Source organism: Hippichthys cyanospilos, chromosome 7 (assembly GCF_059441005.1).
Source record: "Hippichthys cyanospilos isolate Australia breed blue-spotted pipefish chromosome 7, RoL_Hcya_1.0, whole genome shotgun sequence".
In the NCBI taxonomy this organism is placed as follows: domain Eukaryota; kingdom Metazoa; phylum Chordata; class Actinopteri; order Syngnathiformes; family Syngnathidae; genus Hippichthys; species Hippichthys cyanospilos.
The window spans coordinates 20,617,070-20,641,048 of NC_142375.1; the positions used below are offsets into that span (position 1 = coordinate 20,617,070).

General features: G+C 39.0%; 3 protein-coding genes across 7 annotated transcripts in view; 2 read left to right on the forward strand and 1 right to left on the reverse strand.

Moving 5' to 3' along the window:
• Positions 1–56: 56 nt before the first annotated feature.
• On the forward strand, positions 57–3,960 carry cyp2u1 (cytochrome P450, family 2, subfamily U, polypeptide 1). Its single transcript, XM_088420040.1, has 5 exons — positions 57–554; positions 1,134–1,784; positions 2,452–2,613; positions 3,060–3,227; positions 3,297–3,960. Exons 1-5 carry the CDS (start codon positions 143–145, stop codon positions 3,476–3,478), a joined length of 1,575 nt encoding a protein of 524 aa, XP_088276166.1. The 5' UTR covers positions 57–142; the 3' UTR covers positions 3,479–3,960.
• A 393-nt stretch (positions 3,961–4,353) lies between these two features.
• hadh (hydroxyacyl-CoA dehydrogenase) lies at positions 4,354–7,525 on the forward strand. Its single transcript, XM_088420041.1, has 8 exons — positions 4,354–4,535; positions 4,950–5,078; positions 5,149–5,306; positions 5,916–6,042; positions 6,175–6,264; positions 6,358–6,430; positions 7,027–7,143; positions 7,209–7,525. Exons 1-8 carry the CDS (start codon positions 4,419–4,421, stop codon positions 7,325–7,327), a joined length of 930 nt encoding a protein of 309 aa, XP_088276167.1. The 5' UTR covers positions 4,354–4,418; the 3' UTR covers positions 7,328–7,525.
• Positions 7,526–9,401: 1,876 nt separating this feature from the next.
• The window catches only part of lef1 (lymphoid enhancer-binding factor 1), a 69,552-nt gene continuing 54,974 nt past the window's right edge, over positions 9,402–23,979 (reverse strand). For 2 of the 5 annotated variants that reach the window (XM_088419983.1, XM_088419984.1), the window contains 3 exons: positions 23,066–23,173; positions 20,227–20,275; positions 9,402–9,541 (listed from right to left, as the gene is read on the reverse strand). In XM_088419983.1, coding sequence (XP_088276109.1) covers positions 9,462–9,541; positions 20,227–20,275; positions 23,066–23,173 — 237 coding nt within the window. In that variant the 3' untranslated portion in view covers positions 9,402–9,461. Of the gene's footprint in view, positions 9,542–19,833; positions 19,876–20,226; positions 20,276–23,065; positions 23,174–23,979 lie in introns of all 5 variants that reach the window. The other 3 variants (XM_088419987.1, XM_088419986.1, XM_088419985.1) reach the window with 3 other exon arrangements.

The window sequence follows — 23,979 nt, forward strand, 5'->3', positions numbered from 1 at the left end:
TATCAGAGCAGCCTATTTTTCCGTCCACCAATAGGAGCCCAGCCTCCCCCCAAAACACCGGAAGAATTGTTTCTAGCTGTGTTTACACTTAGATAAACAAACATGGCTTGGTTTACGATACTTAAACCATATTTTTAACGCCATGCTCCAACTTTGGAGCAACTCGCTGCTGCCTGAAGTGAACACAGCAACCGTGCTCGTATTTTTCATTGTATTTTTGTCCGTTCGCTACCACCTGAAACACCGCCGTCGCCTGGCTAACATTCCCCCGGGTCCGAAGCCCCTGCCGATAGTTGGCAATTTCGGCGGTTTTCTCATCCCTTCGTTCATCCGGAGGAGGTTGGCAAAGGCGTCGAAGCCGAGTTCGACACCCGTGGAGGCGCTGACGAAGCAAGCGGCAGTGTACGGCGACGTCTTCAGCTTGTTCGTGGGCACTCAGCTTCTTGTGGTGCTGAACGGCTATGACGTCATCAGGGATGCTTTGCTCAACCATGCCGAAGTGTTTTCAGACAGGCCGGACATCCCTGCGATTAACATCATGACCAAACGCAAAGGTGTGCTTTTATTAAACAACTTGCGGGGTTTCGATGAGACACAAATTCTACAAAATGAGATTTCTCACTAGATTTAGTCCAGGATGGGTTTCTTTTTTTCGTACCAATCAAATTAGCGTGCAAATGTAAACCTAAAAAGCGTCAAACTGCCTTTGTCTTATCTGACAATCCTTTACGATTCTTCAACTTCAAAACCAAAATAAACGATCACCACACGGGGATTTGAAAGTAATCAGAGCATTCTGTATTCCCCATGCAGAGCAGCAACTATTGGTGAAAATACAATACAATACAATCAACGCAGAAGACCAAATAACACATTCTGAATGACCAATTTTTATATTTGTTTAACAATACGCATTTCTATGAATATAAAGTACAATTTTAGATCTCTTTCGCCATCGATAATGCTCAGAAACAAAGCGACGACAGGACACATTTGGGACTGCCTGATTTTTCTCAAAAGTGATCAGTACAAACGGCAACTGTAAGGCTGCCGGCATCAAAGCAGGCGATTTGGTGAGTCTCATCCCTAATAATGAACTATTTATATTTAATAGGCACTTTCATTTTCCCAAGGAATCGTCTTTGCGCCGTACGGTTCGGTGTGGAGAAAACACCGCAAGTTCTGCCACGCTTCCCTTCGAACCTTTGGCGTGGGGAAGCTCAGCTTGGAGCCGTGCATCCTTCAAGGCTTGGCGACCGTCAAAAGCGAGCTTCTGCGACTCCGTCGGGAGGATGGCGAAGGCGGCGTGGATTTGACGCCGCTGGTCAGCAACGCCATCTCCAACGTCATCTGCTCCTTGGCCTTGGGAGAGAGATTCTCTCAAGACGACCGCCAGTTCAGAACCTTGCTGGACCTGATGATGCGAGGCTTGGAGTTGTGCGTCAACAGCCCCGCCGTCCTCATCAACGTCTTCCCGCCGCTCTACTATTTCCCTTTCGGCGTCTTCGGGGAGCTCCGGCGGGTGGAGCGCGACATCACGGCTTTCCTGAAGAAGGTCATCGCGAAGCACCGTGATACTCTGGACCCGGAAAACCCCGGGAATTTCGTGGACATGTACCTGGCCCAGATGGCGGCCAAGAGAGCTGCAGGCGAGGAGGACAGCAGTTTCAACGAGGACTACCTCTTTTACATCATAGGCGACCTCTTCATCGCAGGCACCGACACCACCGCCAACTCTCTTCTTTGGATCTTGCTCTACATGATTGTGTATCCTTATGTCCAAGGTGAAAAAAAATGGCTGCTTCAGGAGGCCATTCCCACGCCATTTGTAAAATCTGATCGTAAATGACAGAAATTGTTTATCTGTCTTGAAACGTCTTGCCACATTGAAATGAATGGGAATGCCATTAATCTGCTATAGCAGTCAAAAATGTGTGATTTAAAAAAAAATAATAATAGCACTCTAGAGCAGGGATGGGCAATGTAAATCAGGGGTCACATTGCACATTATAGTTTTTTTTTTTAGATCAAAATTCTAACTACGTCATTCAAAATCTTCAGGCAGGACTAGGCCTACTTGGATTTAATATAGTCATCTAGTGGTGATTGGTAATATTACAACGTAAAATTACAGTTATATATTCGGATTTTGAACTGCTGCATTTGCATAGTTGTGGGTCTTTATTGTGTTAAAAAATCATATTTTGAATTGCCATTTCTCCGTTTTTTTGCAGGTTTATAAAAATGTTAATTTTATTTACAATTCTAAAAAATTGTCTCCCCCAAAATCACTCAGATTTTTGTGCCAAATTATTATAAAACAAGGACACAATTAAGAGTAAATAAACTGGTGTGGGGTGGGTCCCAGGTGACCTTTGACCCCAATGAAGTTAAAAAGTTTAGAAGATGAATGAAAGATTCACAATTTTTCTTCTTCTACTGTGGATTTAGACAAGGTCCAAGCAGAGGTGGACCAGGTGGTGGGAAAAGACCGTGTACCATCTTTGACAGATCGGGGACATCTGCCCTTTACCGAGGCCACCATTATGGAGGTCCAGAGGCTGACTTCTGTGGTTCCTTTGGGCATTCCACACATGGCGTCCAAGACAACAGGTGACTTTAAATATTGACAAATTATGACAACTTTTTTTTAACTTCTGCCAATGATTTTTATATCGGCGGCATTCTTACCTGTATTTAAAGTAACGTGACGAGCCAGAAGCCGGAAGTTGGCCGTTAGCAGCCAGTGCTTGTTGCGGCTAGCAGAAGCTCATGTTAGCTCAGGTTGTTATGGCGTTTTTTTTAAATAAAAGAAGCGAGCGGGCTGAACCAATGTCCGAGTCCATTCTTGTTCACGCGCAGGAATATTACTAAAACTTAGAGGATGATGTCTCCAGCTGATTCAATTGAGAGTAGCAAGCTGTGCGAACCAGTTAGAGAACACATACCGGTTCGTTAAGTCAAAACAGCATAGGTCAATTATTACGTAACCCGAGGACTGCCTGGAGATTCACTTGATTTTAGCTACACAGTTTTATTTTTATACTGCATGCTTACAGATTTCCGAGGCTTCACGATACCGCAAGGAACGGTCCTCCTGCCCAACCTGTGGTCGGTCCATCGAGACCCCGCCGTGTGGGATCAGCCCGACACCTTCAGGCCGGAGCGTTTTTTGGACGATGAGGGCCGGCTGGTCAGAAAGGAGTCCTTCATGCCTTTTGGTATCGGTACGTGTCCGATCCAAAATCCGGGTGGGAAGCGATGTAATGTTCGGCGCTCTCCAACTTGGGTGTCAGGTCGTCGGGTGTGCATGGGCGAGCAGCTGGCCAAGATGGAGCTCTTCCTCATGGTCACCGGCCTGCTGCAGGCCTTCACCTTCCGGTTGCCGTTAGGAACGCCGCCGCCTCCCTTGCACGGACGATTCGGCCTGACGCTGGCGCCGTGCCCCTTCGCCGTGCGCGTCAACCCTCGTTTGTGACGACAGCCGGGAACAAGACGCCCAGAAAGGCGGAGTGCAATATGTAGTGCATACGCAGTCACTGGACACTTTATTAGGTACACTGTAGGAAAACAAAAACATCAAATGTATTCAATTCAAATGAGGCAGCAGATTACAAGGTATATTATTAATTACATTTCACTATAATTGGTATTGAGTAATTAACTCATTCATCCCTAAATGCCTTCATTTTAATCCAAAATCTTAATCATCCTTTAATTTTTTTCTTAGTTTTTCTTCAATATTTCTTTTCAAATGTTTAGTTACATGTAAATATGCAAACAATATCCAAGAATATGAGCAACAATTTATTGGTCAGGACTTGTTTTTATTATTATAATAATAATTATTATTAATGTTATTCTGGGCTTTGCTTTTTTGAAATGACAATTTCAATACATTACAAAAGTGTACAAAACAGAATGCGTATAACTGAAAATAAAATTTGAACATGTTCTCGATTTTGTCAGTGGTTATAACAAAACGTTCACTTAAATATAACATTTTTAAACTTCGGTTTAAAAAAGAAAAGAGGGGGAGAAGTGAAAAGAAATTACAGTTTGCTTTGTGTATATAGAATTTCCCCGAGAATATTATAAAATGCACATATCTAATCAACAAATTATATGTTTCGAAGCCAAAATGTAATAAGGTTTCATCACTATAGTCTCGTAGAAAATGAATGAAAAATGAATTATTGTTTCAAGGATCAATATAGCAAAAATAACATTTTACGTCATGATTACAAAAACAATACATTTCGAAATTCTGACTTAGAAAGGATCAATATTATGTTTCGAAATGAATGTATTTACAGTTGACTTCAGGTGACGTCATCAAAGTGGGTCAAAAGTTACAAAGCGACTTGACGTCACGTGACCAGCGACCGTCCTGCTATCGAGTAGTGCTTGTACCTGTTATGGCGTTCTTCGGGCACCAACTTTGCAGAGGTTTCTCCTCGTCGGCCCTCAGAAGTGTGGCCATCAAGCATGTGGTCATCATCGGCGGAGGACAAATGGGTGCAGGGATTGCTCAGGTTGGGTAAAAATTAATATTTGGATTTTGGGGTGTTAGCCGAGCGGCTAGTTGGCTAACCGAGTGTCAACAAGAACGAGGTGCCCTCGCGAAGACCGGCACTAGAACACTCAAGTGCAAATGCTGTTATTTGGTGTGATCAGTACTGGATTTTTATTATATATTTTACTTGCAATAATATTTGCGGTTCAATGTACAAACTTACGTTAAGTTCAAACATGATGAGTTACGCGCAACTGCAGTTGCAGATTCAACCGCCAGATGTTGCCACCGGTTAGCTTTTTAGTTCCTTAGATAGTTAACCATGAAAAACAGTAAATTTATGCAAATTTCTAATTTGTAAATATATAAAAAAAGAAAAAAACATAAGTGTGCCTTTTTATTGTCTAACTCCCGACTTGAATGTTCGCGGTAGGTGGCTGCGTCGACGGGCCACCAGGTGACGCTGGTGGACACGTCAGACGCCATCTTGACAAAGGCGGTCAAAGGCATAGAGTCCAGTTTGAAAAGAGTGGTGAAGAAGAAGTTTGCCGACAACCCCGAGGCAAGTTTTCCATCATCCTCTAAAGAGGAGATGTGCGAATCGCTGAGCTTGAGGTGATGCTGTTTTCCAGGCGGGCGAGGCGTTCATAGAGAAGGCTCTGCGCAATGTGAGCACCGACACCGATGCCGCCGCGGCTGTCCAGAACTCAGACCTGGTGCTGGAGGCCATCGTGGAAAACCTGAAAGTCAAACAGGAGCTTTTCAGTAGACTGGACAAGGCGGCGCCCGCGTAAGCATTACAGGAGTGGAGCGTTCACTGCTAGAGATGACACCATTCATAGAAATACTTGAAGGGTTAAAAAAAAAAAAAAAATCTCTTCCTTAAATTTTTGCAGACAGAGCAGAGGTGTTGTGGCCATCAGGATTTTTAGGACATTCCTGAATGGCAAGTCCGTTTCAGGGCCAGCCTAAGTCTTTGTAATATTTTAGTGTCTGTTTGAATTGGACTGAACAGTCTTTCTTTCTTTGTTTTTCTTTCTTTTTCTATTTTCTTTCAATCTTTTATTTCTTTTTTACATCATTGCTTTTTCTTTTTCCTAGAAATATACAAAAGTAAAAGATAAAAGTAAAAGTGAAAACAAAAGTAAAAATGAAAGTAAAATATTAAAAATACTAATGTATGAAAGCCTAACCCCAAGTAAAAAATAAGTTAAAGTAAAAGAGTAAAAATGAGGACGTAAGAAAGTAAAGTAAAAATCAGAAAGTAATAAATTAATACAAAGTAAAAAGGTAAAACCGTAAAGAAACTCTTACTTTTTCACTTTTATTCGTTTACTTTTTAATACTTTATGTTCTTACGTAACTTTTTTACTTACTTACTTACTGATGTCTGTTTCAGGCACACCATATTTGCCAGTAACACATCGTCGCTTCCTATCAGCGGCATAGCATGCGCCACCTCCAGACTGGACCGCTTTGGTGGCCTTCACTTCTTCAACCCGGTCCCCATGATGAAACTTGTCGAAGTAAGGCAGCAAGAAAGAAAAAGCTTTTGAATTCACCCCACGATGTGGAGATTGATTCTTTTTGCATTTGTGTAAATAAACCAAAATAACTGGGTATTCCCAAGTGGATGACATAATTCTCCGCCCTGGCAGGTCATTGGAACGTCCGCCACAAGTCAGGAGACGTTCGATTCCCTGGTCAGCTTTAGCAAAGCCCTGGGTAAAACCACTGTGTCCTGCAAGGTAGAACAAAATGATGGAGAAGGCTGTCATTTTTTTCTCCTTCAGTAAGTAATTCCAAATTTGATTTGTCTTTCTTGACGCGCTTGTGTTCAGGACACACCAGGATTCATCGTGAACCGCCTGCTCGTTCCCTACATGCTGGAGGCCGTCCGTCTACATGAAAGAGGTGTGAATCAATTGAGAACTAGAAAATGTGCAATTCCTGAAGAAAAAGCCAAAGGAGAAGGCTTTGAATGCTGGAATGATGTTGAAGGTTTCAACGGCTTGAATCTGTGATCAAATTTGAATGATAGGAAGTTGGAACAGTTTGAATAGGTCAAATAATGTAGAAGATACAAAGAAAAAACTGAAAAATCTTGAATTGTGGGAAAATTTTGAATTGTGGGAAAGGGAAAATGGAATTCATGGAATGGCGGGCATTGGGGAAATCAACTTTGAAATGAAATGTAAAATCACCCAATGTTAAGTCAATGGGATTTTGAGCGTACAAAAAAGAGAATTGCGGGAAAACTATGAATAACGGAAATGAGGAAAATACAAGCAGTAGCCGCATGAATAATTGGAATAATATGAAATTGGAACGGTGTGAATCAGATAAACTAGGAATGAGTTGAAACGCGTCAAAAAACGGGCGGAATAAAAAAAGAGGAATAACAATTGTGAGAAGGCTTTCGCCTTCAGACTCAAATTGAAATGATGTCCAACCCTCGTACCTACAATTGAGAACCGGTGAACCAGGATGTTAAGGTCACATGATCGCAGGTCACGGGTCCAAAGAAGACATCGACGTGGCCATGAAGCTGGGCGCCGGTTACCCCATGGGACCTTTTGAGCTTCTGGACTACGTGGGATTGGATACGGCCAAGTTCATTTTAGATGGTGAGTTCAGATGTTGTTGTTTTTATCTAATTTTTTTATCTTATTTATTTACTTTGTGTGACCAGGTTGGAGCGCCATGGAGCCAAATAATCCTCTCTTTACCCCGAGCCCTTTGCTCAACAAGCTGGTCGCAGATGGAAAGTTTGGCAAAAAGACAGGAGAAGGATTCTACAAGTACAAGTAGCTTCACCTTACTTGGGAATAGCGCCCAAAAACGACGAACCGCATGGTGCTTTAATAAAAAAAGAACATAAACTGATTAACAAACGACACCGTTGCTTCAATAATAATGTGTGCCTTGTTTTTGATGGGATCAGCACAACTAATAATTGATCATACATGAAAATAGGGATAATAAAGATTTTTTTGTCATTAACTGTCATTTTTTTTCCCCGTTATTACGCCCCCCCCCCCCCCCCCCCCCCCCCCCCCCCCCCACACACACACACACACACACACACACAGACTTCATGTACTAGTGTAATGGCTTTGCGGTCTCTGAAATATCCTGCAATCCTCAAAATGAACACTGGGTAGTACTGTTGCATTTAAAAAGAGCAACGCTGCACTCGAGGTTAAGATGTTTAGGTATAAAAGTACTATGTCATCCATATTTCAGGTTTAGGGATTTGAAATAGGTTAGTATTCCACAATAAGCTTTAAAGCAGGACAGAAAAAAGAAGAGATTGTTTATTTTCTTTCTTTCATCTTGTTTTATTTTCCCTTTTTTTTCTGTGTTCATCTTTTATTTTTTTACGTTCATTCTCATTCTTTTTAACAGTTTTATTTGTACTTTTTTCTTTTTTCCATCGCTGGTTTAAACTTCCTAGTGGAAGGAAGCGGTATGAAATTTCAATACGTGAATACTGTCATAAGAAAACGTGGTAAGTGCAATACTGTTTGTAGCTATGTATGTATGTAAGAGTATTTGTAGAAATTAAAACGATGCGGTTGTATTTGTTGTATTTTTATTGATTTTTCTTAAAAAACAAAACAACAAAAAACAAAAACATGGAAACAGTTCAAAGACGACTACTTGGGGTGCAAAAGTGCTCCTCCAAGACGACAGCGACCCCGGATCTTAACGTAGGATGAAGTCATCATCATCATCATTATCATCATCATCATCATCGTTGAGGGAAAATAGTAAAATAGAGAAAATATCACAGAGATGCTTGTGTGGTGAGGGGACAACATAACAAAACATAAACCAAAAAGTTCACTATTTTGCTACCAAGGGGGAAAAAAAAGGTCCATTGCCTTGAAAGAGACTGCCAAGTGCTGGGGTAAATATATAATATCTGCTTCATTTGTCTGCTTGTCCATCAATAAAATATAGGCCTCACTCTTGAAAGTTGCCTGAAAATAAAACGAAAAAAAAAAAAAACCTGCTGGGGGGGGAAAAAAAAAGTACTGTACACATACACACAGAGCGTTAGTTTACAAGATTATAAAAAAAACAAGCCTCTTGAGAGAAGTAAAATGGCTTTCCTTTGAGTCCAAAGCTTACGATCATATATATATATATATATATATATATATATATATATATATATATATATATATATATATATATATATATATATATATATATATATATATGTATGTATGTATATATATATATACATATACTGTATATATATATATATATATATATATATATATATATATATATATATATATATATATATATATATATATATATATATATATATATATATAACAATACTTAAAAGAATGTACACCATAAAATTATAATTAAAAAAAATGGGTTGATCTTTTTGGTCAACCACCTGGTCCAACAAATTAAAATAAAAAAAAAAAAATACAACAAAACGCGTGGAGATGAGATGAGATCCCTCCATGTTCCTTAGTGCAATCTACAAGAGGTGATTGGTCCATCTGGTCATAGTGGGCGGGAACCCCGAAATGGTTGTTGGACTCCAGTGAAAAAGCGGGAATGTTGAGCCTCACCAATTGGCCTTAAACTACATTTATGGAAAAATACAGTCAATATTTCTTACTGCGCCGAATCAATATTTGTGCTTGGCTAATTTTCTCGGGGGGTAAAAAAAAAAACTCATCCCTCTCCTGATCCGGACAAAAGAACTAACAAATAACTTACAATAACTTAGTTGGAGTGCGCAAGTGGTGTGTGTTTGCGTGCGCGCACACACTGAGTGAAAGGTGAGCGATGGTGATTGTCGTGTTCAGTTCAGTGTCTTCCCAGCAGAGGGCGTGCGAGGTGATTAAATGATGGGCTGGGGGCGGGGTAGGGAGGGTGGGGGTGTTGGTCCTGTGAGGGTCTTGAAGGAATCTTAGCAGGCCTCCATCTTGAGCAGAGGCCCCGCAGCGGCTGCCTTCGCTTTGCACGTGGAGAAGTTATTCCGTTTTCCTCCTGCAACGAGACAAAGACCAAAGTGTTGCTCATTTGTCACCGTAACCAAGTGGGATGGAATATATATACAAATAAATAAATCCATTTACAAATGGTAATCATAAAATAGCTGCAAATGATGAGAGCCGAGTTCAGAAAAATGTACAAAAACAGAAAAATACGGTAATAAAATAGACATTTAAAAGACAATTCAAATTCAAAAGGATAAATTCATAACAGACCAAAAAGAAATTTAAAATGTTAACATTTTTCTATAATTTCTTTAAATGCATTTTCAGCACAAATCTCTCAACCCGAACAAAATAAAAGTAGGGTTTCAAATCTTGGGTTAAGGTTTCATGTTCAGGGTTTCAAACAAGGTTTAGGATTTCAAATTTGGGTTTTAAACTAGGGTTACAATCAAATTGTAGGGTTTCAAACTAGTGTAAGGTTTTCAAATTTGGGTCTCAAAATATGGTTAGGTTTCAAAGTAGGGTTTCAAAATCAGGTTAGGGTTTTAAACTGGATTTAGGATTTCAAATTTGAGTTTTAAACTAGGGTGACAATCTCATTGTAGGGTTTCAAACTAGTGTAAGGTTTTCAAATTTGGGTGTCAAATTATGGTTAGGTTTCGAAGTAGGGTTTCAAAATCAGGTTAGGGTTTTAAACTGGATTTAGGATTTCAAATTTGGGTTTTAAACTAGGGTTACAATCTCATTGTAGGGTTTCAAACTAGTGTAAGGTTTTCAAATTTGGGTGTCAAAATATGGTTAGGTCTCGAAGTAGGGTTTCAAATTCAGATTAGGGTTTTAAACTGGATTTAGGATTTCAAATTAGGGTTTCAAACTATGTTTAGAATCTCATTCTAGGTATTAAAATGAGCATCTTTCAAAGTAGGGTTTCAAATTCAGGTTAGGGTTTCGAACAGATTTTAAACCAGGGTTAGAATTTCAAAATTGGGTTAGAATCTCACTCTCGGGTTTCAAATGAGAGTATGGCTTCAAAGTAGGGTTTCAAATGAGCCTTAGGTTTCAAAGTTGGGTCTCAAACTAGAGTAAGGTTTTTCAATAAGGGTTTCAAAAGAGTATGAGGTTTCAAAGTAAGGTTTTGAACTAGAGTTAGGGTTTCAAACCGGGGGCTTTTGAAGTCTCAAATGCGGAGATCCAAAGTAGACTCGCGCTATTAATTAAAAATATATATCGCACTGACATCGATTGTAAAGTTAGCAACATTTTTAGCCACATTTGAAACATCTTCACCACATGTTGCATAAAAGCCCCCCAAAACTCCCACCCCTGCAGACGCCGCAGACATGAAAATATCTGGCCTTCCTGCTCCGGGAAAGCAATGTGTGTGTATGTAGAGGGGTGGGGTGGGGTGGGAGGGGTGGGGGTGGGGGGGCAGCGGCAACGGGCCAACACTTCACAAGGTCCGGCCGACACAAACACCAGAATTCAGGAGCGACTTGACCCCTCCTCCCGCCTGCATTAGCACTCAGGAATGCTGGCTAGCCTTTTTTTTTTTCTTCTTCTTCTTCTCCTTTTCACAGGAAATGAAGCACTCCTCTGTTCACACACACACACGCACGCACACACGTGGTGATCCCCGTCCCGGGACACACACTCTGGGTCGGGCGTTTGAAGTGCGTGAGGTTAAGATAACTGGCGCGGCCCGGCGTCTCAATCGGCGCTTTCAAGCTCCCGCGCGGCCAATCAAAGGGGGCCGCGGTTGGGAAAGGCCCGCCTACATTTCGCCCCCCCCCTTTTCCTCCGGTGCCATTAAGAAGGAAAACACCGCCGACAAATTGGCCTTTTAAAAGAGGCCGCAAACAACGGGGCCGAGGGGAAAATACGCTCACTCAACGCTGGGAAAAATTGGAGGGAATTTTGACAAAAGGAGCACAAGGATGGAAAGTTTGACAATATGTTTTAAAAGAGATTTTTTTAACCCTAACCCTAACCCTAACCCTGTACAAATTTTATTCTGTTTTTCCTGAAAATATTTGTCTTTTTTTTTTAAATAAGAGAACTCATGACGTTTATTTCTTTGAGAAAATAAAAATAGTTTAAATGTGCACTTTTTTTGGTTAAAAAAATAACTATTCCTTTTTGGAAATGAGATTTTTTTTTGGTGGGAAAAAAATATGCTTTTTGATCAATAATGTACATGTTTTTCCTCACACTTTTTTTGGTCAACAATTTACAACTTGTTTCTTCGAAAATGTTAAAAAAAAGAGGAAAATACTACACTTTTCTGCCTCAAACATACCCAAGAATATCTTAAAAATTGATAAAAAAAAAAGTAAAAGTTGAAAACTTGAAAATCTTGAGGTCATAATTAGCATTTGGCGGGCCACAGAAAAGGATGCGGCGGGCCGGATGTGGCCCCCGGGCCTTGAGTTTGATACCTGTGAATTAAACTAGTGAAAAAAAAGAACACAAATCCTCCATATTTTCCAGTTGCGACGTTAAAAATGATCCATCAAAAGTGATCGATATTTTTTGTTTTATAAATGAGAACAACAGCTTGGGACCACGGGGGCGGCGAAAGGAAGCCGCCCCGTGACCTTGGTGGGCATTTGGCGCCGTCTTTTTCCAGTAAAGTTCCGCCAGGGAGGAATAAAAATGAGCGGGACACCTGGAGGAGAAGGAGGAGGCTGTTTTTGCACACTCGGCACTTTTTCCAACACCCCTTCCTTGTCCAGCTCCATTTTTTTTTTTTTTTAATGCCACCAACGGGGGCTAGACCCTGAAAAAGTGTCGGCAGAAACCGCAGGCATGCGTGGGTGTGACTAATGGGAGGCGCTGGCCACATCAGACGCGGCAACGGCGGGGGGCCCGCAAGGACTCCGGTCTGGCCGTGCCCCCCCTCGACACGGCTCAGTCTGAGGGGGGGGCGGGCGGGGAGTGATGGCGGCGCGTTCAAAGAGTCTCGACAATGACCGGTCCCTTCACTGTGGTCCCGCTTGAAAGTGAACACGATGAGGGAGGGAAAGGAAAGGGGTGTGGAAACTTTGCACACTTTAAAGCACTTTCATATTACATCAGTCACTACAGTTGATCAATGCCTATATTCTTCTGGATCCTCCTGAGAACCAGCCTATTCCTTTGTGTCCACACTAGTGGACATTTGTTTTTGGTCAACATCTTTGGACTCATTGGAGGTACGCTACTAAGTCCTACTTTGCTCAGTAGCGGACATTATATACTGTCAAATTATCTACGACTAATAATATACTGTATCACAGGTGTGGAATTCCAGTCCTGGAGGGTCGGTATCCTACATGTTTTCAAACCTTTTCCCTCAAAAACACCAGATTCAAATGATTGGGATCATTTTGAAGCTCCTGCAGAGCTTGCTAATCGTTTGAATCAGGTGTGTTGGGGAAAGAAAACCGCAAAACATGCAGGATGCCGGCCCTCGAGGACTGGAGTTTGACGCAATCCTTTTCGGCTAATTTGCCAGCAGTTCAGACCTGCTTGACATTTGAAATAGCTATAAAGTTACAAAATATGACAACACAGAACCAAAACTTCACCGAACAGCGTCTTCAGATTTGTGTGTTTCTGTCGGATGCAAGTATTTTTGCTGTCTTGCTGAGACAAAGTGGACACAAGTGTATGATTGATCCTTTTAGGCTAACTTGCTAGCAGTCCAGAGCTGCTTGTCATTTGAAATAGCGATCAAGTTACAAAATATGACAACACAGAACCAACACTTCACCAATGTCTTCATTTCTGTGTTTTTTTGGCGGATGCAAATGTTTTTGCTGTCTTGCTGAGACAAAGTGGACACAAGTGTATGATTGATCCTTTTAGGCTAACTTGCTAGCAGTCCAGACCTGCTTGTCATTCGAAATAGCTATAAAGTTACAAAATATGACAACACAGAATCAAAACTTCAGCAATGTCTTGTGTTTTTGGCGGATGCAAATGTTTTTGCTGTCTTGCTGAGACAAAGTGGACACAAGCGTATAATTCATCCTTTTAGGCTAACTTGCTAGCAGTCCAGAGCTGCTTGTCATTTGAAATAGCTAAAAAGTTACAAAATATGGCAACGCGGAACCAAAATTTCACCAATGTCTTCAGTTCTGTGTGTTTCTGTTGGATGCAATTATTTTTTGTTGTGTTGCTGAGACAAAGTGGACACAAGAGTGGAAACAAATAAAGAGACTGAGTCCCATGTCCCATATATAAAAAATACATATTTAAACTGATAAAACAGAAATAAAACAAATCAGTTTGTGACCAAAAAAAGAACTCAAAACTAATGGAATAAAGAAAAAGAAGTCAAAATTAAAATGAAGAACTATTACAAGCTTTGAAGCACTGATGAAAAACTCAAGACAGTTTATGAAAAGCAATTTACTGTAGTGACTCATGCGCAACTTGGACATCAACCTCCTGAGACTGTCCACCGTGGTGTCAATTTCGTCCCAGCAAGACAACTAAGTGATTTGGATCCCACCCAAATACATGAGACATCACTGGAAAGACCAGAATTTCCTCTTCTGAGGACACTAAGTTTTAGCTGGGTAGCTTAGATGAGTCAGAAGACATAGACCGAATTCAAATGTCCACAAATGTCTCACAAAGACATGTCCTGAAAAAAAGTAAATGAACCCAAACTAAAACTGTTAATACAACTAAAAAAAACCCATCTGAAACTGTTTACTTTTTTGTCTTGCGCACAACTTTAACCTCCTGAAACACAGCTTCAACTTTTGTGTCCACTGCTGTGTCCATTTTGTCTCAGGAGGACAGCAAAATGAATTGCATCCCACCCCAAACACATGATACATCACCGGAAAGGCCAGGATGTCCTCTACTGAGGACACTCGGACTTAGTTGAGTAGCTCTGATGACTCAAAAGATATCGATCAAAAACCAATGTCCACTACAATGGACCCAAATATAGGAGGATATAATTAACAAAACTACATGACAACATATTTTGAATATGTGCCAGCTGCAGGGACCGACGTTAATAAACTACGTCAATGGTGGAATCGAGGCTAATCGTAGCGTGAGAGGGTTAGCGGGTAGAAAATTGAGTGAAGCGACGTCTCCCGATAGGTCCCCTTCTCAGCAGATAAGCGTTTGGCAAGGTCCCGCGACTCGAACTCAGGAAACGGCGGAGACATGACAAAGGCCCTCATGGCGTTTAGCGCGGCGCTTGACAATGGGCCCGTGACTCCGGGCTCAACGCACGCAGGGGAGCAGTCTAAACAACGGGCCGCGTGTCAACAAACGCGGCCCGGCTTTTACAACAAGCTCCTTTTCATGCTCACTTCCTCTCAAAGGAAGGACGGAAAATATCACATCGGGCCATCTCATCTTTGTTTATGATATTGTACGTGGACCAGTAGTGATACGGTCTTTTTGAAAACGTTGCAGATTCAGATTTTTTTGGTTTTCACCGCATTAGCCGTACATCTTTGGTGAAGCGTCTCAGAGAAAAAAAAGAATCTCTAGGAAGACCTCTGAATTAAAAAAATATATATATATGCCTGTAATTAACTGTATTAAAACAGTGCTTCTCAATTATAAAGATTATAGAGATTTTTTTAAGCAAAATTTGCAGGAAAAATCGAATTAAAAAATGAAGGAAAGCTATGAAAATGAATGGATGAAAATATCTGTTACGAACTTTGTGAAAACAGTTGTTTGAACGTGCGATTAATTCCGATTAATTTTGGAGAATTTTGCAGTTAATTAGTTACAATTTAATCACTTGTCCGCGCGACTAAAAATACAATTATTTGATTAGATTTTAGCGTTAAAAGTAATCTAAAAAGTGACCTCAGATTCAAGAAAACTCAACACTTGTTTTTTTTTTGTGGCATCTAAAAGGAGCTGACCTTGATTCAGCTCGCACGATTAATTTAGGAGAATTTTGCAATTAATTAATTCAAATTGTAATCACTTGTGGGCCCTACTAAAATTACAAATATTTGATCAAATTTTAGCGTCAAAAGTAATTTAAAAATGACCTCTGATGCAAGAAAAGTAAACATTCGTTTTTTTTGTGGCATCTAAATGGAACTGACCTCAATCCAGCTGTCACGATTAATTCAGGAGAATTTTGAAGTTAATTAATTCAAAATGTAATCACTTGGGTGCTACTAAATATACAAATATTGGATTAAATTTTAGTGTCAAAGTAATAAAAAAATGACCTCGGATGCAAGAAAACTAAACACTTTTTTTTGGTGGCATCTAAACAGAGCTGACCTCAATTCAGCTCTCACGATTAGGAGAATTTTGCAGTTAATTAATTTAAAATGTAATCGCTTGTGGGCGCTTCTAAATATACAATTATTGATTAAATTTTAGTGTCAAAGTAATAAAGAAAAAATGACCTTGGATGCAAGAAGACTAAACACTTTTTTGTGGCATCTAAAAGGAGCTGACCTCGATTCAGCTCTCACGATTAATTTAGGAGAATTTTGCAGTTAATTAATTCAAATTGTAATCACTTGTGGGCCCTACTAAAATTACAAATATTTGATCAAAATTTAGCATCAAAAGTAATTAAAAAATGACCTCTGATGCAAGAAAAGTAAACATTCGTTTTTTTTTTGTGGCATCTAAACGGGGCTAACCTCAATCCAGCTCTCACGATTAATTTAGGAGAATTTTGCAGTTAATGAATTAAAAATGTAATCGCTGGTTGACGCTACTAAAAATAACATTACTTGATTAAATTTTAGCCTCAAAACTAATAGAAAAATGGCCTCGGATGCAAGAAAACGAAATACTCTTTTTTTTTTTTGGTGGCATCTAAACGGGGCTAACCTCAATCCAGCTCTGCGGGATCTGCATAAATTGTGGGATCGGGGAACTGCGGCAGGATCCTCAGCATTATGCATATTGCGTCAAGGCCTGTCACCGAGAATCAAGCCGAGTGTCCATCCCGCCGCGGCTAGGCGCTGCTAATTATTGGATCAGAGATAGACTGGCTTCTTAGCGCTTTGAAAGCCAACTGTGGCCAAAGAAGCAGTAGGCAAGGAGAGGGGCGGGGGGGCGTCCCAATTTGGGGGAGCTTCTGGGTCATAAATCGATGGACGGCGCGCAAACCTTTGTGCCGTTTTTGACGTGAGAGCAGATTAGTCACAAGTGAGCGGCTTTTTCGGGGGTGGGATAACAGGATGCCGGCAGGGAGGGAAATATCCGTCCCCGGCCATTTTCTGTGCCGCTTGTCCTCATTAGGGCCAGCTGGATGGAGACGGTGCCAGTCAGCTGACTTTGGGCCCCAGAAGAGTGGGCAGTACCCACAACTTGAAAATTCACAAATCTACTCTTTTAAAATGTCGACGTAATGGCAGCAGTAAAAACAAAAACTACTTTTTTTTTTTGGTTGCTAAAACTCTCTCTCGGTTGAAATTTCTCATCATTTGCCGACAGTGATGGGAAGATGAAGCCACATGAGACACATTTTATATTTTTTTTCGACTCCAGATGGCACTGTGTTGAAAATTGCAATGCCATAAGCCTTTATTCTTAAAGGGAGCGCGCCCTCTAGTGGAGTAAAAAATATTACAAGTGGTTCATGAGGCTTCATTTTCTCTTCACTTCTAAAAATATTTGATTCATTAAACTTGTTGATCCTTAATATTTTGAAAGAAAATGTGTTTTTTGGGGGTTTGGGGCCTTTATTCTTAAAGGGAGCGCACCCTCTAGTGGAGTAAAAAATCTTACAAGTGGTTCATGAGGCTTCATTTTCTCTTCACTTCTAAAAATATTTGATTCATTAAACTTGTTGAACCTTAATATTTTGAAAGAAAATGTCTTTTTTGGGGGGTTTGGGGCCTTTATTCTTAAAGGGAGCGCACCCTCTAGTGGAGTAAAAAATATTACAAGTGGTTCATGAGGCTTCATTTTCTCTTCACTCCTAAAAATATTTGATTCATTAAACTTGTTGATCCTTAATATTTTTAAAGAAAATTTGTTTTTTTGGGAGGTCAAAAATATACAACTCGGTTCATTGAAAATGTAAAAAAAAAAAATTCAGTATCAAATGTATCCTTTATGAGAAAATATTGCTTTTGCTTAATACTGCATTTTAATGCATTTTACTGCATTTTAAAGCATTTTTATACTTAAAATGCTTTTGCTGTCAAAAATATACAACTCGTTCATTGAAAATGTAAAAAAAAAATTCAGTCTCAAATGTATCCTTTATGCGAAAATATTGCTTTGCTTAATTAATTTTCTGAAAAATGTCCACAATGAAAGGAAAATACAAAGAAAATATTTAAATGGAAGTCCTTTACATACTTTTTTTTGTGCGAAAAATCTTTTTTTTTGCAATATTTTGTTGGAAAAAATCCAACAAAACAACTTGTTGAAAATGCTTTTTTTTTTTTGTTTATTAGAATTTTTTTTCCGAAAATACCTGACTTTCAAACGTAACAAACCACCAACTTCCAAAATACGATCTTTTTTTTAAATTTAAAAATGTACAAAAAGCCTATCTCACAGTAACGTTCACAATAAAGGGGAAATGGGAAGAAAATCCTTTCAAACAAACAATCTGCCCCCCAAAAATCCTTTCTGAGCCCAGGTGACACTTTTTGACACGGCCTCAATGGCTACATATCGCCTTTTGTTCCGACAACATAGCAGACAGCGTGAAATCTTATTAAGGCAAAGCGGCTCATTAAAAAAAAAAGGGTCCTGAACGTCAGCTTGACAAAAGAGATGCGACACATGTAGACCATATGGAGCAAAGATGATGTAAACTTAAAAAAAAAAAATCCCTTTAATCAAATAGATGAACACAGATGTTCCCCCCCCCCCCCCCCTTTTTTAAAATGAACATCATAGCCCCATTTGCTGCTACGATTTGTGTAAACATACATTTTAATGGACACAATGGCTATGGCATGGACCTTTTTTAGGATTAGTCTGTTTAGCTTTTCTTTCAGGAAGAATTCATAATAGGGCAAGAAATCAAATTAATCCAATGAATGTGATGTCATTTTAAAAGGCGAAGATTTTGATACTAGCTAACCGGTGAAATCGGCTAAAGAATGCTGCATGCGTGGCGTTGGAATAATTGTAAATATAGTGATTATACATTTGCTACAAAATATAATTCCTTGCAGTGAAGAAATGCTTTGCTGTTTACAAGACATGTTTATGACAGTTACTGAATACATATTTGTGGCATTTAAAGGGATTGTCCGTTTATATGTCCATTTTTAGCGGTGAAACATTTATACTTTAACTAAAATAAGCTATTTTAGTACCAGTCATTTTTAGACACTCATTTAGCCTAACATTTGAAAAAAAAAAAATCAAATAAGTACTTTGGATTGAACGTCTGCTCATGAAAATAACGTAAGATTACGTCTTTGGGATGGAATGAGTTAATTTGACAACTCAATTGTTTTCCATGTACAGTTAATACTTAAAAAAAAACATTTATAGACACTCCTTTAGCCTAACATTTGAAAAAAAATTCAAATAAGTACTTTGGATTGAACGTCTGCTCATGAAAATAACGTAAGATTACGTCTTTGGGATGGAATGAGTTAATTTGACAACTCAATTGTTTTCCATGTACAGTTAATACTTAAAAAAAACATTTATAGACACTCCTTTAGCCAAACACTTGAAAACAAAATTCAAATAAGTACTTCAGATTGAACGTCTGTGCTCGTGAAAATAACGTAAAATTACGTCTTTGGGATGGAATGAGTTACTTCGACAACTCAATTGTTTTCCACGTACAGTTAACACTTAAAACATTTATAGACACTCCTTTAGTCTAACACTTGAAAAATAAATACAAATAAATATTTGGGATTGAATGTCTGCACTCATGAAAACAACGTAAAAATACGTCTTTGGGATGGAATGAGTTAATTTGAGAACTAAATTATATTCTAAATGCAGTTTGAAAAACATTTCTTTACTTGCTGTCAAAAAAACGACGACGACTCAAGGTTCATCTTATGAATGTCACATGTCCAACATCTTAGCCATGATTGGTCATTTCCTGAGCACTGAGCACAGGTGATGTCATTATGTTTTGAAAGGTATTAAACATACGTGGGACAAAAAAAAAACTGTTTTATTAACATTTTGCTGCTAGAAATGGCAAAAGAAATAGACTATCCCTTTTCGTAAATTATGCACGAGGTTTACGTTTAAACTGATTTCATTATTTTTGTCTGAATATTTTCCAGTTTTGTCATATGAATCCAACTTTTAAATAAATGTTTGTTGAATTGATTTCATCCATTAAAATCAATAAAAAACCATAATCGCCTAAAACATTTGAAGAAAATCAGGATTTTGTCTTACCATTTTCTCAGATGTACGCCGTTTTCATTCTCTGGCCCGTACCTGCAGAAAATTGCATTTTTTAAAAAAAAAACAAACAAAAAAAAGTTTTAAGGCAATACATTGCCATCTGTTTGGTTGTAGCGCAAGCTAACGCTCGAGCGTACAGCGTAAAAAGAAACCTAGTCGAAATAATTTACTTTTTCGTTGGCTTTTTGGTGGGACGCCATCTCAGAAATCCGGTTTTAGCCAAAAAAATTGATGTTTAAAACCAGTTACAAAATAAAGCGCAACGTTAGCTAGTAAAGCCGCGTTAGCTAGCAAAGCGACCAAGTTCCGAGGCAGACTAATCCCAAAGTAGGCGTGACGTGGACATGATGGCGACGTCGGAGGAGGGCGGGCGCTGCAACTCACCCGCGGCCGACTCCTGGATCTTCTCCCGCTTCCGCTTCTTCTTCTTCCCCTAAAAATATACAGAGGAACGCATAAAGTGTGGCTCCAGCACTCACGCTCACTAGACCACTCTGATTGGCTGCTGCCATGTTCACTCATCCCCTGCTGGACATCCTGCCGGCACGCCCCCGCTACACTCCGCACATCTTGACGCTGCCAACAACAAACTTGTTTTTTGTTTTTTTTAAATCATCGACACTCCGGTGGTGAAAGTTTATCGAGTTTTGTCGCGTGAGCTGTGATTGGTCGTTACCTGAGCGACTGTCGACCGCAAGGAAAAAAATGGCCGCTTCCGAGATAGATTTTGACGTTTAACTTTTGTGTGAAATTTTCTCCAATCCTTTGACCTTTACATCAAAAGGAAATCAACAATAGGGAGCTGAAATTTCACCCAGATGGTGACAATATGTCAAAGTTCAACATGGCACAACCACTTAGCTATCACATTTAAATGAGTGACTAAAATACGGTATGAAAGAAAATGACCCAAAAATGGTCAAAATATTGCATAGGGGTTAATCGATGATAATAATAATCACGATTATTTTGGTCAATATTGAAATCACGATTATTCATCATGTTTGGTCAAACATGTCTATTTATTGCCTTGTTTTAAACTAGCAGTATATAAACCAGGCTACAAGGCTTGATAATTACAATTAATAACAATAAACTGAAATAAATAAAGTAAATAATAATTAAAACAAATTCCCCCAAGACATGGAAAATCTTGGCACAAAGAGCAACACAACTAACTTACTTGCTGGGTGCAAACCAATGAAAAAAATTAAGCCTTCTTAGAACCAAGCACTTTATTTACTTTTAAGCAAATTTGAATAATTAGCAGCCAAAATATCATTTCAAACCAAATTTATTCAAATTTTTCGGCTTTTTCAAAATGTGTTTCAATTAGGGTAAGGAATCAGGAATAAGGAATCTGTAAATATTAGGAATCATGTGAGAAACTCAACGCCATTTCACACTGGCAAATAATTTAAAATTTTAAGATTGCCGAGGATCAGCTTAATTAATCGGGGCAGCCAACAATATCGTCATCGCGATTAAAGTTCGATTAATCGTGCAGCCCTAATATATATATGTAATTATATATATATATTTTAATCCGACTTAAAAAGGGGTGATAAAAGAAGCACAATATGGTACATATCATTGTAAATTTTTGGGGGTTGACTTCCCCTTTAAGAAGCTTGAACGTAGCAACAAAAATCAACGCAAGCTAGCTGCCTGACCGACCGATCCAGTCTTTGAAGTCCCCCTTAACGCCATTAGCATGAAAACGCAATTAAAAACGCTCGCTCCCCATTAAGCCCGACGACAACGACAAGCTCCACGTTTTCTTCCCAAAGAGGGGCTGAGGATTTATTAGCCCCCCCGGCGAGATGATGTAGGGGGTAGAATATAGGTATAGCTTCTCTAGGTTCTCAAATATGAGCAGCACTTTTGCTTCCCTACTAATCCACTTATTCACCAGCTAATCTGCTAGCAAAGAAGAGACGCGCGCGCACGCGGTTGGCGGAGCTCGAGGAATACTCAGAAATGACACACGCACTTTTCATATATATATATATATATATATTATATATATATATATATATATATATATATATATATTACATGATGCTATGCTAGTACATGTTTGTGTTTGGCAGCGCAGCAGCAGAGGTAGGAAAGGAGGGAGGATGCCGTTGATGTCCGAGGGGAGGCAGATAAACACCACAAAGCACTTTTTTTTTTTTTTTTTTTCAAATCCCCTTTTAATTTTATGGGCTGGTGGTGGAGTGAACGTGAGTGCCGGAGCCACACTTTTCATAAACGTGGGTGCTCTCTCTCTCTCTCTCTCTCACTCACTCATTCACTCACTCACTCACTCACTCACTCACTCATTCACTCACTCACTCACTCACATGTTTCTTCCTAATATAGATATTGATGTATCGATATAGAGATGAAACAACAATTGAAAATATATGACTGTTGTAATATTATGACTTTGAACTAAAAAAAAGAAAAATATCTAAAAAAAAAAATACATAACCAATTTAAAACCCCACAAATTTTTTTTATCTTAATTTTAAAAAAATATATCTTTGTACTGTGATTTCCATCTACGATATCTACAACTCTATTCGCGTAAGATTATAACTTGAAAATCAAGCTTTTCCTTTAAAATACAACTTTTAGCTAAAACATAACATTTTTTCTTGAAAATATACAACCTACGTGTGCAATTAAATAGCTACGCGAATATGTGCAAGTATTCTCATTTTCCCAAATTTCACATTTCCAATCAAAACTATACAATACATAACTAATATTCCAACTTAAATAAAAAGACTTATTATACCGCAATTTATACGTTTACACTCAAAATCACACATTACACACATGATTAATATTTGAACTTAAATATCGAAAATAAACGACTCCCCCAAAAGACTTATTGCACTATATTTCATACGTATCGGAAACTATTCCACTGCTATACACGCACATGCACAATTTTTTTTTTTTTTTAAGGCTATTAAAAAAATGTGAACATCAAACAAGCACGTAATCACTAGCAGGCTAATTTTACTGGCGGCGGCTATAAAAAGTGACAGTAGAATCTAGCCAAGGCTATGAATTACACATTAGGCTGAAACAAAGACTCGGTCCAAATGGAGTCCATTAAGCATGCAGGGGACTATTGAGAGGCTTTTTTTTGTTGTTTTTCGGCAACTTGTCATGCGCGCGCACACGCATCGACGCACCTCTGCAGAGCTGTACTCTTGGTACTTACATAGTTGTCTCGGGCAGACCAGCCTGGATAGAGCTGCATGTGGAGCTGTCGTTCCTTGCGGGCTAATTCGTAATATTTAGCCTGCTCTTCCCGAGATAACGCGTGCCACTGTTTTTAGCACAAAAGGAAAATAGCGTTGTCAGTTTTTGGATTGTTGATGCGTTTTCATTTTTTCGCGGGAGGGAAAGACAAAAGGAAAAGAACATGTGAGCAAAGGAGTATTTGGGACACCTTAAAATAATGTGACTGCCATAATTCCACTAGAATAAAAATAGTAGTTTCGAGATTAAAGTCGTAAATTTACGAGAATTGTAGTCATGCGGTTTTGAGTCGGAAATTTTAACAGTGAAAAGATCATTTCGGGATCATAATTCATGATTTTGCGAGAATCAAAATGGTAAACGTTCGAGATAAGAGAAGGAATTTCACAAGTATGAAAGTCGTACAGTTTTAAGATTGAGGTCGGAATTTTGAGAAGGTATAATTTATCGTCAGTTTTTGGACTTGTTGCTTTTTCATTTTTTGCAGGAAGGAAAAACAAAAGGCAAAGAACATTTTAGCAAAGGAGTATTTGGGCCACCTTAAAAAAAATACTTTTACTGTCATAATTTGACTAGAAGAAAAATAGTAGTTTCGAGATTAAAGTCGTAATTTTACGAGAATTGTAGTCATTTCTTGAGTCGGAATTTTAACAGTAAAAAGATCATTTCGGGATTAAAATTCATAATTTTGCGAGAATCAAAATGGTACAGGTTGGAGATAAGAGAAGTAATTTCTTGAGTATGAAAGTCGTACAGTTTCAAGATTGAGGTCGGAATTTTGAGAAGGTATAATTTCGAGTTTAAAAGTCATGTTTTTACTTGAATAAAAATCACAGTGTCGCGATAAATTATTTTACAAGGATATTACTCCTA

Excerpts from the sequence above, each read along its gene's own strand:
- cyp2u1 (XM_088420040.1), top strand. The coding sequence starts at position 143 with ATGCTCCAACTTTGGAGCAACTCGCTGCTGCCTGAAGTGAACACAGCA. Across the intron at positions 1,785-2,451 it reads TGTGTATCCTTATGTCCAAG|ACAAGGTCCAAGCAGAGGTG; the intron begins GTGAAAAAAAAT and ends CTGTGGATTTAG. Across the intron at positions 2,614-3,059 it reads CATGGCGTCCAAGACAACAG|ATTTCCGAGGCTTCACGATA; the intron begins GTGACTTTAAAT and ends GCATGCTTACAG.
- hadh (XM_088420041.1), top strand. The coding sequence starts at position 4,419 with ATGGCGTTCTTCGGGCACCAACTTTGCAGAGGTTTCTCCTCGTCGGCC. Across the intron at positions 5,307-5,915 it reads CTGGACAAGGCGGCGCCCGC|GCACACCATATTTGCCAGTA; the intron begins GTAAGCATTACA and ends TGTCTGTTTCAG. Across the intron at positions 7,144-7,208 it reads GGCCAAGTTCATTTTAGATG|GTTGGAGCGCCATGGAGCCA; the intron begins GTGAGTTCAGAT and ends TTGTGTGACCAG.